General features: G+C 44.1%; 1 protein-coding gene across 1 annotated transcript in view; it reads right to left on the bottom strand.

The window, feature by feature from the left end:
* DNTT (DNA nucleotidylexotransferase) overlaps nt 1-13,635 on the bottom strand; it is a 777,494-nt gene that overhangs the window by 476,584 nt on the left and 287,275 nt on the right. The window contains exon 6 of the mRNA XM_073546529.1: nt 904-1,027. Coding sequence (XP_073402630.1) covers nt 904-1,027 — 124 coding nt within the window. The remainder of the gene's footprint in view (nt 1-903; nt 1,028-13,635) is intronic.

A 13,635-nucleotide genomic window follows, 5' to 3' on the forward strand; every position in this document is an offset into this window, starting at 1 on the left:
GGCTTTCACTGTAAAAGAGAGTTCCAGCCTACTCACTGAGCATAGAGTCAGCTGGCTGGGTCTTCCGGAAAAATGCTTGAGTTTCCCAATGACTTCCATTATGCTCGGTACTCCAGTCAAGCCCGTCCGGGCTCGATTGGACTACCGAGCGCAAAGGCATTTTAGTGCTCGATCATCCCTATAGCTGACTAATTAATGGGGTGGTGGATGGGGAAGATTACCAGCTTGTAGTTGTGGTACAAAGGTTGTCAACGTTCTTTAAGGGAATTTAGATAAAATCTGGGGAGATTGCCTTTCACTTTCTGTTATATGTTTTCATTCTTGCCATGTTTGGAAGCTTTAAAGTAGCTTTACGTCATTACCTTGGACTAAGTAGAAGTGGATTAAAATTATATTTCTTTACAGTACGAGTGATGGATGCGTGAATTTTCAGTCTCACATGGCAGATACATTTTAAGGGATGGAAAATTATATGGGTTCTTGATATGGTTCATAAGCTGTCAAAGCAGCTGTAGAATATGTGTTGCACACAGGTTATTGAAAGTCTCAGCATGACTTTCTGCAAAACAAAGAATTTTCGGAGTTGCGTCAGGTCTCACAATTCTCACATACATTGTTTCTACAAGTTCTAAAAAATTTTTATTTGACTTTTAACCGTATGAGCCCCCATTTTAGAAAAGACTTAGCCAAAAGAGACACACATCTGTTTTTCTGACCAATTGACCCTACACACAATGATAGCCACCAGACATATAATTCATTATTCCACATGTGCTTTGGTCCATGCTGTCCTCAGGAATTACCGTAGCAACTGTTTCTCTACAAAATTGGACTATACTTTGTATTTTTAAGTAAATAAATATTATAGCTAAAAATTATCACTAATAAGAATGAAATAATTACCATGTTTCTGCATGCTGGTAAGCTTTAAATCCTTGTTGTTTTTTATATCTTCTAATGTCCTAAGACCCAATCTGTACCATTTTTCTGCAGTCTTCAGTCCCACTCCAAAGATAGATGTAAAAACCTGTGGAATAGAAAATATTAAATAAGTTAATGGAACAGTCAAGTCAGAACTTAAAGTAAATCTTTCACTGGATTTTTTTTGGCAATAGAGTACATTCTCCAACTGGTGCTGCTCCACTGATTCTGGAACAGTTTTTAGTTTTCTTTTGTGCCCCTCCATTCCAAAGTTATGCCCTCCAGAAATAAACTTCCAAATTTTCCCCTTTTACTCACAGAGTTCATAGTGATCTCATTGTCCTTTCTCACAATGAAGTGTCGGGGGAACGCAGCCTCAGTGACCTGCCGAAACCTAGATGACATCACCGCTAGTCACTGATGTTGAGCTCGCAGCACCTCATTCTCACATTATGCCACCATTCAGGTTGCAAACCACATATCAAAGACATAGATTACGATGTGTGACATCTTCACTTAAGAGGTGAGGGATATGATTGTTTATTATTTTTCTTTTTTAAATGGGACAAGGGCTTCAATGGAAGGTGAGTATAACTGTGCTTTTTTTATTTTTATTTCAGCTGTCTGTTTTAGCTTGGCTGGTTGTCAAAAAATTGGCTTTACCACATGCTGTTTTTTAAAATTATTTAGTTAAATAATTTTAAAAAAGACATGGTGACTGGTGACCCCTCTATTCTTGATAACCAGCCATGACAAAACTGGCAGCTGAGTGTTGCAGCCCGCAGCTGTCAGTTTTGCCCACACTGGTTATCAAAAATAGAACTGTTTTCAGTGACAGCCGGCATAGGCTTATGGGAGTAGTACTTTTTTATCATCTGACGCCTGTGTACCGCCGGTCACAGCTGCTAGTTCACACTCTCATCTGACAGCATGGGAACCTAAGTTCTCTGACCAGCGGTAATAATCTCACCACTGATCAGAGCCAGTGCTTGCTACGCTGTCATGCAGATGACAGTGTGGCAAACAACTGATGTTTGGGCCCCCCCATTCATGTGCCTGGGGTCCTGGTTTGGATTTGGGTACCAATCTGGCACCCGAACCAAACTTTTTTTTAGATGTTTGACCGAACTCAAACATCCACATGTTCGCCCATCACTAATCTGAGTCTGTCAATTTCAGTGGGAAAGGATGAGCAACTGGTGTGCATAGGGGGGTATATTGACTTTCCTCCAACAGATGATTTTCGCAAAGAAGTGCACTCAGGACATGGGAACGTCAACGGCCAATCTTTTTGTTTTCATTGGAGATAAGCAGCTGGCAGAGGCTTTCTCCTCCCTCCCCATGAAAAACAATGAACACTCATCAAAGCCAAAAGTTCATGAGTACAGAGGAGATTGGAGAAATAGATATCTACTGACGGGCCATCTTTAGTTGTACCGTATTTTCCTGCAATGCAACTGCAAATAGATGGAGAGAACTACTAATGGCTCATTCAGACATCTGATTTTCATATACAAGTGCTATCCTTTTCTTTTTTACAGATAGCACGCGTACTTGTGATAGTCTATGGGGCCATTCACATGTTGGTGAGTTTTTGCGGACCGAAAGGTTCACGAAAAATTGTAGAAGTATGTCCAATTTTGATGCCAGTGCGGACCAGAATCAGCAATGCAAGTCCGTGAAAAAAATAGGGCCACACTCAGTTGACAGTGTTGTCCGATATTCACAGACTGTCAGAAAGGAAAAGGTGGAGAAAATTTTTTAAAATTTCTCCATGTAAAAGAAAAAGGAATGACATGTCTTCTCTTATGTGGAAAAATCAGAAGTGTGAATGAGCCCTAAGCCTGCACTGATAACGGTGAGGATTAGGGATGGGCGGACCGGTGAAAGTTCGGGTTCTTGCACCTGACCGAAACTTTTTAAAAAGTTCGGGTTTGGGTACCAGAACAGTACCCAAACTTCCACCAGAACCCGAATGCCTTTGAAAATATGGTCACTCAAACTGGTAACAAAATCTCTATCTCCATCCCCCTCTCCTCTCGTGCCACCACGGACTTACCCAAACACTGCACCGGACTTCAGCAGAAAGTCCGTCTTTGGCGTTCAGGCCCGAACAGTCACTGTCTGGTACGAACACCGAACATTTCTGTTCGGGTTTGCCCACCTCTTTTGAGTTTAGCACAGACATAAAAACTATAGATTTGGATAGATTTGGAATCAGCATATTTGAATCCGATTGTTAAAGTTTAGAGGGTTTCAGTGGGGGCGGAGTCCCTTTAAGCCTTCTCCTTTCCTACTCCAGATGGAAATTTGCTTTAATTCTACAAGATGCAAGACCAAAAACTCATTTGAAACAAATTTTCCCTGCATTTGGTTCATATCCAAGAATGATCAGATGCAAATTTACTATTCTCAATATGTTTCTGATAGTTTCAAAAGTCAGAGTCAATAAATTTTTATGCTACTGATGCAATATTTCCAGTCGTGTCTGCAAACTAATATTTTCTTTGTAGTAGACTGCAGGAGCCGACTGCAATAAAAAGTGACAATGTTCCAAAGTAATTTAACTATAATACTGGCCATTCTTATTGAGAAAGGATTGGTACATTTCCTCCAGGCACATTATTGCATTTCTCATTAAAAGAGATTTATATCTTGTATTTTTAATTATTTTCCATTTATTATTTTTTAAGGCGCCATCAGAACATGGCACACAGTTTCATTAACATCAGCAGAGGAAATAATATTGGAGCTAATTCTGTCACACAGAACGTGAAAGCGATCATAAAAAGGTTTAAACCGCCAGGTAAATTGAAATTACTAGAATCTTATTTTTAATTTATGAGATTTGCTTGCAGATTATTTTATTGTCATCTTGCTTTTTAAAAAAATTCTTTGCTTTTCAAACATCTTAGGACAGTAGTAGGACATTTTGATATCTCGGACATTGGTCCTCTGTTTGGTACCTTCTAATAGTTCGATCAGCGCTTCCCTCCCTGGCAGACCTTGACCGTTTATGTATAAAAAGGGAATCTGTCACCCGGGTTTTGGGGTCACTTAATCTGAGAGCAGCATAATTTAGAGACAGAGACCCTGATTCCATCAATGTGTCACTTACTGGGCTGCTTGCTGTAGTTTTGATAAAATCACTGTTTTCACACTTTTGCACATCCACAACAGAGGATGAATGAAGTGGTGAACGTGCAAGTGCATGGCTGCACCATTCAGACAGGAAACAAAAGTCCCCCATCCTGACATGGTAGTAATAATAATAATAATAATAAATTTTATTTCTATAGCGCCGACATATTCCGCAGCACCTTACATTTCAGAGGGGATTTGTACAGACAATTGACATTACAGCATAACAATAATCACATAGATTATAACAAATACCAAGAGGAAGACACGAAAGGTGGGTGGTAACAGTTGCCCTGATTGTATGGACCAGCCATAATGTTAAGTGTGTAACAGTACAGACACAGAGGGATAATGGATGCATAAAGCATGTGGGAACATGATGTGGGGAACCTGGATATGGTAAAACTTTTGGCTGTCACACAGGGATAGATTAGGTTAATATGTTGAGGCAATAGGCCAGTCTGAATAAATGCATTTTCAGGGCACGCTTAAAATTGTGGGGATTGGGGAGTGATCGTATTGACCTGGGAAGTGCATTCCAAAGAATTGGCGCAGCATGTGTAAAGTCTTGGAGACGGGAGTGGGAGGTTCTGATTATTGAGGATGCTAACCTCAGGTCATCAGCAGAATGGAGAGCGCGGGTAGGGTGGTATACTGAAACAAAGGAGGAGATGTAGGGTGGTGCTGAGCCATGGAGGGCTTTGTGGGTGAGGGTAATAAGTTTATACTGAATTCTGGAGTGGATGGGTAGCCAGCGTAATGACTGGCACAAGGTAGAGGCATCGGTGTAACGACTGGTGAGGAATATGATCCTGGATGCAGAATTCAAGACAGATTGGAGAGAGGAGAGTTTGGTAAGAGGGAGACCGATTAGAAGAGAGTACAATAATAGAGACGAGAATGAATAAGAGAAACAGTAAGAGTTTTTGCAGAGTCAAAAGTAAGAAAAGGTCGGATTCTAGAAATGTTTTTGAGGTGCAGATGACAAGAGCGAGCCAGTGATCGAATGTGGGGGGCAAAGGAAAGCTCGGAGTCAAGTATGACCCCAAGACAGCGGCCATGTTGCTGGCGAGTAATAGTGGAGCCACACACAGAAATGGCAATGTCGGGTATAGGTACATTAGTAGAGGGAGGAAACACAAGGAGTTCAGTCTTTGACAGGTTCAGTTTCAGATATAGTGAGGACATGATGTTAGATACAGCATTTAGACAATCGCCGGTGTTTTCTAGAAAGGCTGGCGTGATGTCAGGAGAAGGAGCATATAATTGGGTGTCATCAGCATAGAGATGGTACTGGAAACCAAATCTACTGATTGTTTGACTAATAGGGGCAGTGTACAAGGAGAAGAGGAGGGAGCCTAGAACCGATCCTTGAGGAACCCCAACAGTAAGGGGAAGGTGAGAGGAGGAGGAACCGGCGAACGATACAGTAAAGGAGCGGTCAGAGAGATAGGAGGAGAACCAGGAGAGAATGGTGTCCTTGAGGCCAATGGAACGGAGCATAGTGAGGAGGAGCTGATGATCCACAGTGTCGAATGCTGCAGAGAGATCCAAGAGAATTAGCATGGAGTAATGACCATTTGATTTAGCTGTTAGTAGATCATTAGAGACTTTAGTGAGGGCAGTTTCAGTAGAGCGTAAAGAGCGGAAACCGGATTGGAGAGGGTCGAGAAGAGAGCTATCAAAGAGATAGTAGATAATACGGGAGTGGACCAGGCATTCCAGGAGTTTAGAGATGAAGGGAAGATTAGAGACAGGTCTTTAGTTAGCGGCACAGTTTTGGTCGAGGGATGGTTTTTTAAGTAGTGGATGTATGATGGCATGCTTAAATGAGGAGGGAAAGATACCAGAAGAGAGAGAGAGGTTAAATATTTTAGTTAGGTGAGGGGTGACAGCAGGGGAAAGGGAGTGGAGGAGATGTGATGGAAATGGGTCACTGGTGCAAGTGGTTGGGCGAGAAGATGCAAGGAGGCTGCTTACTTCTTCTTCTGTGACTGGTTCAAAATCAGAGAGTGAGCTAAATGCAGTGGGGGAGGGAGGACAGTGCATGGTATGAGGTGATTGGGAGATAATTTCCTGTCGAATCTGGTCACTTTTTTCTTTGAAGTAATTGGCCAGATCGTCAGCTCGGAGCTCCATGGTTGGGGCCTGTACTCTTGGGTTGAGTAGAGAATGAAAAGTGTTGTGAGTTCATTTTCCCCTTCATCACTGAGGTCTGGTGAACTCCCTATTCTGGTGAAGGAAGGTAATGAGCCTGATTATCAGGCACCTGAACCTGATGAGGATGACTGGCTGAGTGGAGTCACGGACTGGATATAAGGCTGCCGACGCCCTTCTGCCCTGCGGGTGATTTCTCTGTGGACTTCTAGGACACCAGTCTGATTCCTGCTCCTCTAAGCTAAGTTTTTCTGCTTTGCCTGTTTGCATTAGTGTTTTGTTTTTGTTTTCCTTGCTTTTCTGGATTCTGCCATTCCCTGCTGGGGTGAGCTGAATCTCCTTTTTCCTGTAGCTCTGTCTTCAGAATATTCCTGAGTACTGACATAGCTTTTTTGAAGCCTAGCGTCTTCAGGGCCTTTTTCACTGTCAGTCTGTTGGCTCTTATTTTCATAGGGTTTTTCACGGATTGCAGACAGCAGCCTTCCTGTCCTTTTTTATCTAGCTAGATTGGGCCCCATCTTTGCTCAGTCTATCTTTCTGCCTGTGTTAGTGTTTTCATCTTGCTTCACCGTCATTATATGTTGGGGGCTGCCTATTGCTTTGGGGTCTGCTCTGGGGCAGTTTAGTTTTCCCCTTTCTTTCTTTAGGCCTAGCTATTTCTCCGGCTGTGATCGAGGGGTCTAGGGCATCGTAGGAACCCCCCACGGCTACTGCTAGTTGTGTTGATAGGTTCAGGGGTCTGCAATCCGATAGCTGCCAACTTCTCTGGTTTTCTGGACTTAGCTAGCATTTCTGTTTTTGTCTCCTACGGTGACTCAATCATAACAGAAAAGTGTCAAAGAGACATTTCGGGTTATTGGAGAGTGAGGTGATGAAGATGTTGAAATAGGTTTGTTTGGAGAGGTGAAGGGCAGTGTTGTACGTTCTAAGCATAAACTTAAAATGGATGAAATCTTCATGTAGATTGGATTTTCTCCACAGACGTTCGGCGCACCTGGAGCACCGATGCAGGAAACGTGTTTGCAGGGTGTGCCAGGGTTGTCGCCATCTGTGTTGTGGCGTTCTATTTATACAGGGTGCAAATTCATCCAGGGCACTTTGAAGTGTTTCATTGCAGTGCTTCCATGCAGAATCAGGACATGAGAGGGAGGAGATAGGGGCCAATGAAGACTGCAAGTTCTTCATAAGTTTCTGGGTGTTAATTGCCTGTATGTTTCTATAAGTATGGACAGTGGGGGTGACCTGAGCAGCCTGGCAGTTCTTGATAGAGAATGAATGAAGATTGTGGTCAGAGAGCGGGAGAGGGGAGTTTGCAAAATCATCCACTGCACAAAGCCGAGAGAAGACCAAGTCGAGGGAGTTTCCGTCTTCATGCGTTGGAGAATTAGTAAGCTGCAAAACGCCAAGCGAGGAGGTTAGAGATAAAAGGTAAGTAGCAGATGGGGAGAGGGGAAGAGCAATGGGGATGTTGAAATCTCCCATGATGAGGGTAGGGATGTCACAGGAGAGAAAATGTGGAAGCCAAGTGGCAAAATGATCCAGGAACTGATGGGAGGGGCCGGGAGGACGATACACCACCGCCACTCGCATGGAGAAGGGGGTGTAGAGTCTGACAGCATGGACCTCAAAAGAAGGGAAGACTAGTGAGGGTAGTTGAGGGATAACCTGAAAGGTACATTTTGGTGATAGGAGCAGACCAACGCCTCCACCTGCTCTATTGGCTGATCTTGGGGTATGAGAGAAGTGTAGTCCCCCGTATGAAAGAGCAGCAGCAGTGGTAGTGTCTGACTGCTGGATCCAGGTTTCAGTAAGAGCCAGGAGGTTAAGAGAATTAGAAAGGAAAAAGTCATGAGTGAAGGCGAGTTTGTTACACACTGAGTGAGAATTCCAAAGTGCACAATTAAGAGAGACAGATGGCATGCAGGGAATATTAATGAGATTAGAGGGGTTTCTGAGTGTAGCAGTTGGGGGGTTTGACTTTCTATAACATGGGGGACCAGGGTTGGGAGCAATGTCTCCTGCGATTAGGAGAAGGAGGATAGAAAGAGTGAGCCGATGGTTAAGTGATTTGTGAGAGCGTCTCTGATGTTTAATGGTGGGACTGACTGGATCTGTGCAATTTAACAATGTGAAAAGAGTGTGAGTGCTATACATAGGAGAGGAAAGGAGCGAGGGGCCGATATGGATGGAGTGTAGAGAGTTAATGCCAGGGCGGTGGATGTGTGTGAATGCAGCGGCCAGGATATAAATTACAAAAATGCATATGGTATATATTTGTTGTACTCCAAATGTACAGGGAGTAGATATATATAAAGGTCTTACCTGTCTCCTGCCCTGTCTAACTGCTGTGTTATAACCGCCAGTACTTTGATACATGTACTTCGATTACATGTGCATACATACCCCCTGCATAAATGCTCCCCCAAGCTATGTCTGGATATATAGGAGGCTAAGGCTTAGTTGTTTTCTTTTTTTTGTGCTCTCTCTCTTCTCGTTAATCAATCAAACTAAATTGAGACAGCAGGACCCAATAAAATGTTGTGGTCAGATAAACAGATGTCCAGCACTACATGGATCATAAAGCATTTTGAAAAGTTTCTTGACCTCACAACATAAGGGGACAAGCAGAGTAAGTTGAAATAACTATATACCATATATACCTATATACACTCACTGGCCACTTTATTAGGTACACCTGTCCAACTGTGTGTTAAGACTTAATTTCTAATCAGCCAATCACATGGCGGCAACTCAGTGCATTTAGGCATGTAGACATGGTCAAGACAATCTCCTGCAGTTCAAACCGAGCATCAGTATGGGGAAGAAAGGTGATTTGAGTGCCTTTGAACGTGGCATGATTGTTGGTGCCAGAAGGGCTGGTCTGAGAATTTCAGAAACTGCTGATCTACTGGGATTTTCACGCACAACCATCTCTAGGGTTTACAGAGAATGGTCCGAAAAAGAAAAAAAATCCAGTGAGCGGCAGTTCTGTGGCCGGAAATGCCATGTTGATGCCAGAGGTCAGAGGAGAATGGGCAGACTGGTTCGAGCTGATAGAAAGGCAACAGTGACTCAAATTGCCACCCGTTACAACCAAGGTAGGCAGAAGAGCATCTCTGAACGCACAGTGCGTCGAACTTTGAGGCAGATGGGCTACAGCAGCAGAAGACCACACTGGGTACCACTCCTCTCAGCTAAGAACAGGAAACTGAGGCTACAATTTGCAAAAGCTCATCGAAATTGGACAGTAGAAGATTGGAAAAACGTTGCCTGGTCTGATGAGTCTCGATTTCTGCTGCGACATTCGGATGGTAGGGTCAGAATTTGGCGTAAACAACATGAAAGCATGGATCCATCCTGCCTTGTATCAACGGTTCAGGCTGGTGGTGGTGGTGTCATGGTGTGGGGAATTTTTTCTGGGCACTCTTTGGGCCCCTTGGTACCAATTGAGCATCGTTGCAACGCCACAGCCTACCTGAGTATTGTTGCTGACCATGTCCATCCCTTTATGACCACAATGTACCCAACATCTGATGGCTACTTTCAGCAGGATAATGCGCCATGTCATAAAGCTCGAATCATCTCAGATTGGTTTCTTGAACATGACAATGAGTTTACTGTACTCAAATGGCCTCCTCAGTCACCAGATCTCAATCCAATAGAGCATCTTTGGGATGTGGTGGAACGGGAGATTCGCATCAGGGATGTGCAGCCGACAAATCTGCGCCAACTGTGTGATGCCATCATGTCAATATGGTCCAAAATCTCTGAGGAATGCTTCCAGCACCTTGTTGAATCTCTGCCACGAAGAATTGAGGCAGTTCTGAAGGCAAAAGGGGGTCCAACCCCTTACTAGCATGGTGTACCTAATAAAGTGGCCAGTGAGTGTATATATATAACTGAAAACACATATATAGCATTCAGGATTAACTGCTTGCTGACACTGAATGGAGTGGAGAAACACAGGAGTTGATTCAGAGCAGAGATTGAAAGAGCTGGTTACTAAATATAAGCTCGCATAGTTGAAAGCACATATATAGCATTCAGGATTAACTGCTTGCTGACATTGAATGGAGTGGAGAAACACAGGCGTTGATTCAGAGCAGAGATTAAAAGAGCTGGTATGTATGTAGTACCAGCTGTCAGACCACCATCATTCTATAAGTTATCAGTTATGGTGTGGGAAGGTGATAATTTTGTGCAAATAAAGAAAACGTTTAAAGAAGCCCTCCTCCTCCTCCCATCAAATATTTTATCCTCAATATATTGCAGTCATCATATTATATAGCACTATTGTCATGATCCAGTCCAGAGTTTGTTTCCTGCTGTCTTCTCTTTGGACTGGTTATGCGGGGGTTAATCCCCTCTGCCTCGTTCTGGAGCTTGCTGGGCTATTTCAGTCCTCTGCAACTTGCGGGCCAGCGTCAGCTATACTACAAGCTTCCAAGCTAGTACCTCTGACCTGTATTCCTTTAGGGCTCCTCCTGCCCCCTGATTACCTGGACTTGTGTAGGACTCGGCTTGGTCTCTGGACTCTGCTTCTTGTTTTTCCGTTTCTGATACCACGCTTTCTGACTGGCTTTGACCCTTTGGCTTGTACCCTGACAACGGCTTATGTCTTATGTTTCTGATACCACGTTTCAGGTAGGTCCTGACTTCTCACTTGTCCCTGACAACGCACTTGCTGTCTCCCTTGATACTTCTGCTCCTGACAGTTGCTGACTTCGGTTAGTCTGACCACTCTTTCGTTACCTGTGACACCTGTGCTATTGCTCTGTGTTACTACACTGTGTGGGTGTGTGCAACCTCTTTTCCCTCACCATCACCCCCTGGTGGAGGTTGTGCTGTAATACACTGAAGCAGCACGCTACATTATAGCTGACACTACACATTTAAAGGGGATTTTGCATTTTTTTTCTCTTTGGTCATGGATACGCCTGGTAACTTAGCGGATCAAGTTTCCAGGTTGACACAGGAGATGCGGGTTTTTTCGGTGGAACATCAGGCCCTTGTCATGTCTCATACTCTCTTACAGAAAAAACTGACTGAGACTGTTCAGACTGTGCAGGAAACTGCCCATCATGCTGTTAGTCGATCTGGGAATGCAGTTGATGATGTTGTGCATTCTGATGAACCTCAGGTTAAGTTTCCTGATACCTTTTCTGGCATAAGAGATAAGTTCCATACGTTCAGGGAGAGTTTGTAAATTATTTTTTTCTTTGAGACCTCGATCGTCTGGGGATGAGACTCAGCAGGTAGGGATTATTATCTCCTTACTTAGGGAGAGTCCCCAATCTGGGGCTTTCTCGCTGCCCCCTTCTGCCCCTGAATGGATGTTGGGGTAGATAGGTTCTAAGAGGCCCTAGGACTTATCTATGATGAACCAGACCATGTCAGGGTGGCAGAGGACACTGTTATGGGTCTGGTTCAGGGAAAGCACTCAGCTGAGTGGTACAGCTCCGAGTTCCGTCGATGGTCCACTGAAGTGTCCTGGGGTGACTCCGCGCTGAGAGGTCTGTTCAGGTGTGGATTGAAAAAACAGACACGGACGGCACCGCTATTACCATAGAAGCTCAGGTGGCGTGCGGCATTCAGGAAGCTGACAGCTGGGATCCTCGGGTGCCCAACCTTGGAACAAACAATCCTTGGAATCCACATAGAAGAGATGGTCACACTCAACGAGTTAAACAATAATTCACAGGTTTATTGACGCATGCAACACATGTCAGGCCGGGGGAGTGACAAGGAGTGCATAAAAAGACTGACAACGTGTTGTGAGTTCATTTTCCCCTTCATTACTGAGGCCCGAGGAACTCCCTCTTCTGGTAAAGAAAGGTAGTGAGCCTGATTGTCAAACACCTGAGGCTGATGATGACGACTGGCTGAGTGGAGTTACGGACTGGATATAAGGCTGCCGACGCCCTTCTGCCCTGCGGGTGATTTCTCTGTGGGATCCTTGGAGACCAGTCTGAATTCCTGCTCCTCCAAAGCTAAGTTTGCTGCTCGGCCTTTTGCTTTTGTGCTTTGACTTTGTTTTTGCTTTGTTTTTCTGGATTTCTGCCATTCCCTGCTGGGGTGTGCTGAATTCATTTAGCTCTGTCTTCTGAAAATACCTGAGTGCTGATTCAGTTTTTGAAGCCTAGCTGCTTCAGGGCCTTTTTCATATCAGCTGGTTGGCTTATGTCTTTGATAGGGTTTTGGCAGATTTCAGACAGCAGGGTTCCTGTCCTTTCCTATCTAGGTAGTTTTGGGGCCCCGTCTTTGCTCAGTCTATCTTTCTGTCTGTGTTAGTATTTTCATCTTGCTTCACCGTCATTATATGTTGGGGGCTGCCTATTGCTTTGGGGTCTGCTCTGGGGCAGTTTAGATTTCCCCTTTCTTTCTTTAGGCCTATGTATTTCTCCGGCTGTGATCGAGGGGTCTAGGGCATCGTAGGAACCCCCCACCGCTACTGCTAGTTGTGTTGATAGGTTCAGGGGTCTGCAATCTGATAGTTGCCAACTTCTCTGGTTTTCTGGACTTAGCTTGTATTTCTGCTTTTGCCTCCTACGGTGACTCATTCATAACAGAATCACCCGCCATACCGCAGATTCTAGGGTACTCAATAGCAGGAAAGAATTGTTAAGAAAAAAAAAAAAGTGTGTATATTTTTTCCTCTATATCTCTGAGGCCGTAGGGGGAATTTTTTTTTTTCTCTCAATGGAGATAAAGCAATTGTCTGATCGTGTGGAGCAGCTCGCTGTGGAAGTGCGGGGAATTTCCGCCTACCTTGCTCATTCACATGCTGCTGAACCAAAGATTCCTTCACCTGATGTATTTTTTGGGAATCGGTCTAAATTTTTGAATTTCAAAAATAATTGTAAATTATTTTTTGCCTTGAAGCCTAACTCGTCAGAGAGCTCCGCGCAGCAGGTTAAAATTGTCATCTCTTTGCTGCGTGGCGATCCCCAGGATTGGGCGTTTTCTTTGAAACCAGATGATCCTATTCTGACTAATGTGAACGCATTCTTTCAAGCTTTGGGGTTGTTGTATGACAAACCTAATGCCATTGATCAGGCTGAAAAGACCCTGCTGGCATTGAGCCAGGGTCGTGATTCTGCAGAATTGTACTGTCAAAAATTCCGAAAGTGGGCAGTACTTACTACCTGGAATGATACTGCCTTGGCTGCTCTCTTTCGGAAGGGGTTGTCAGAAGCCGTAAAAGATACTATGGTGGGATTTCCTGTTCCCTCTGGTCTTGACGATTCTATGTCATTAGCCATTCAGGTTGATCGGCGTTTGCGCAAACGCAAAGCTGCACGAGAGGTGTTGCCACCTGTTGAACAAATGTCTGAACCTATGCAATGTGATAGAGTTTTTTCCAGAGAGCAGCATCAGGAGTTCAGAAGGCGTAATAAGTTGTGTTTTTTCTGTGGA

This window comes from Dendrobates tinctorius, unplaced genomic scaffold, assembly GCF_039654945.1.
Source record: "Dendrobates tinctorius isolate UK_male_01 unplaced genomic scaffold, ASM3965494v1 ptg000147l, whole genome shotgun sequence".
In the NCBI taxonomy this organism is placed as follows: Eukaryota; Metazoa; Chordata; class Amphibia; order Anura; family Dendrobatidae; genus Dendrobates; species Dendrobates tinctorius.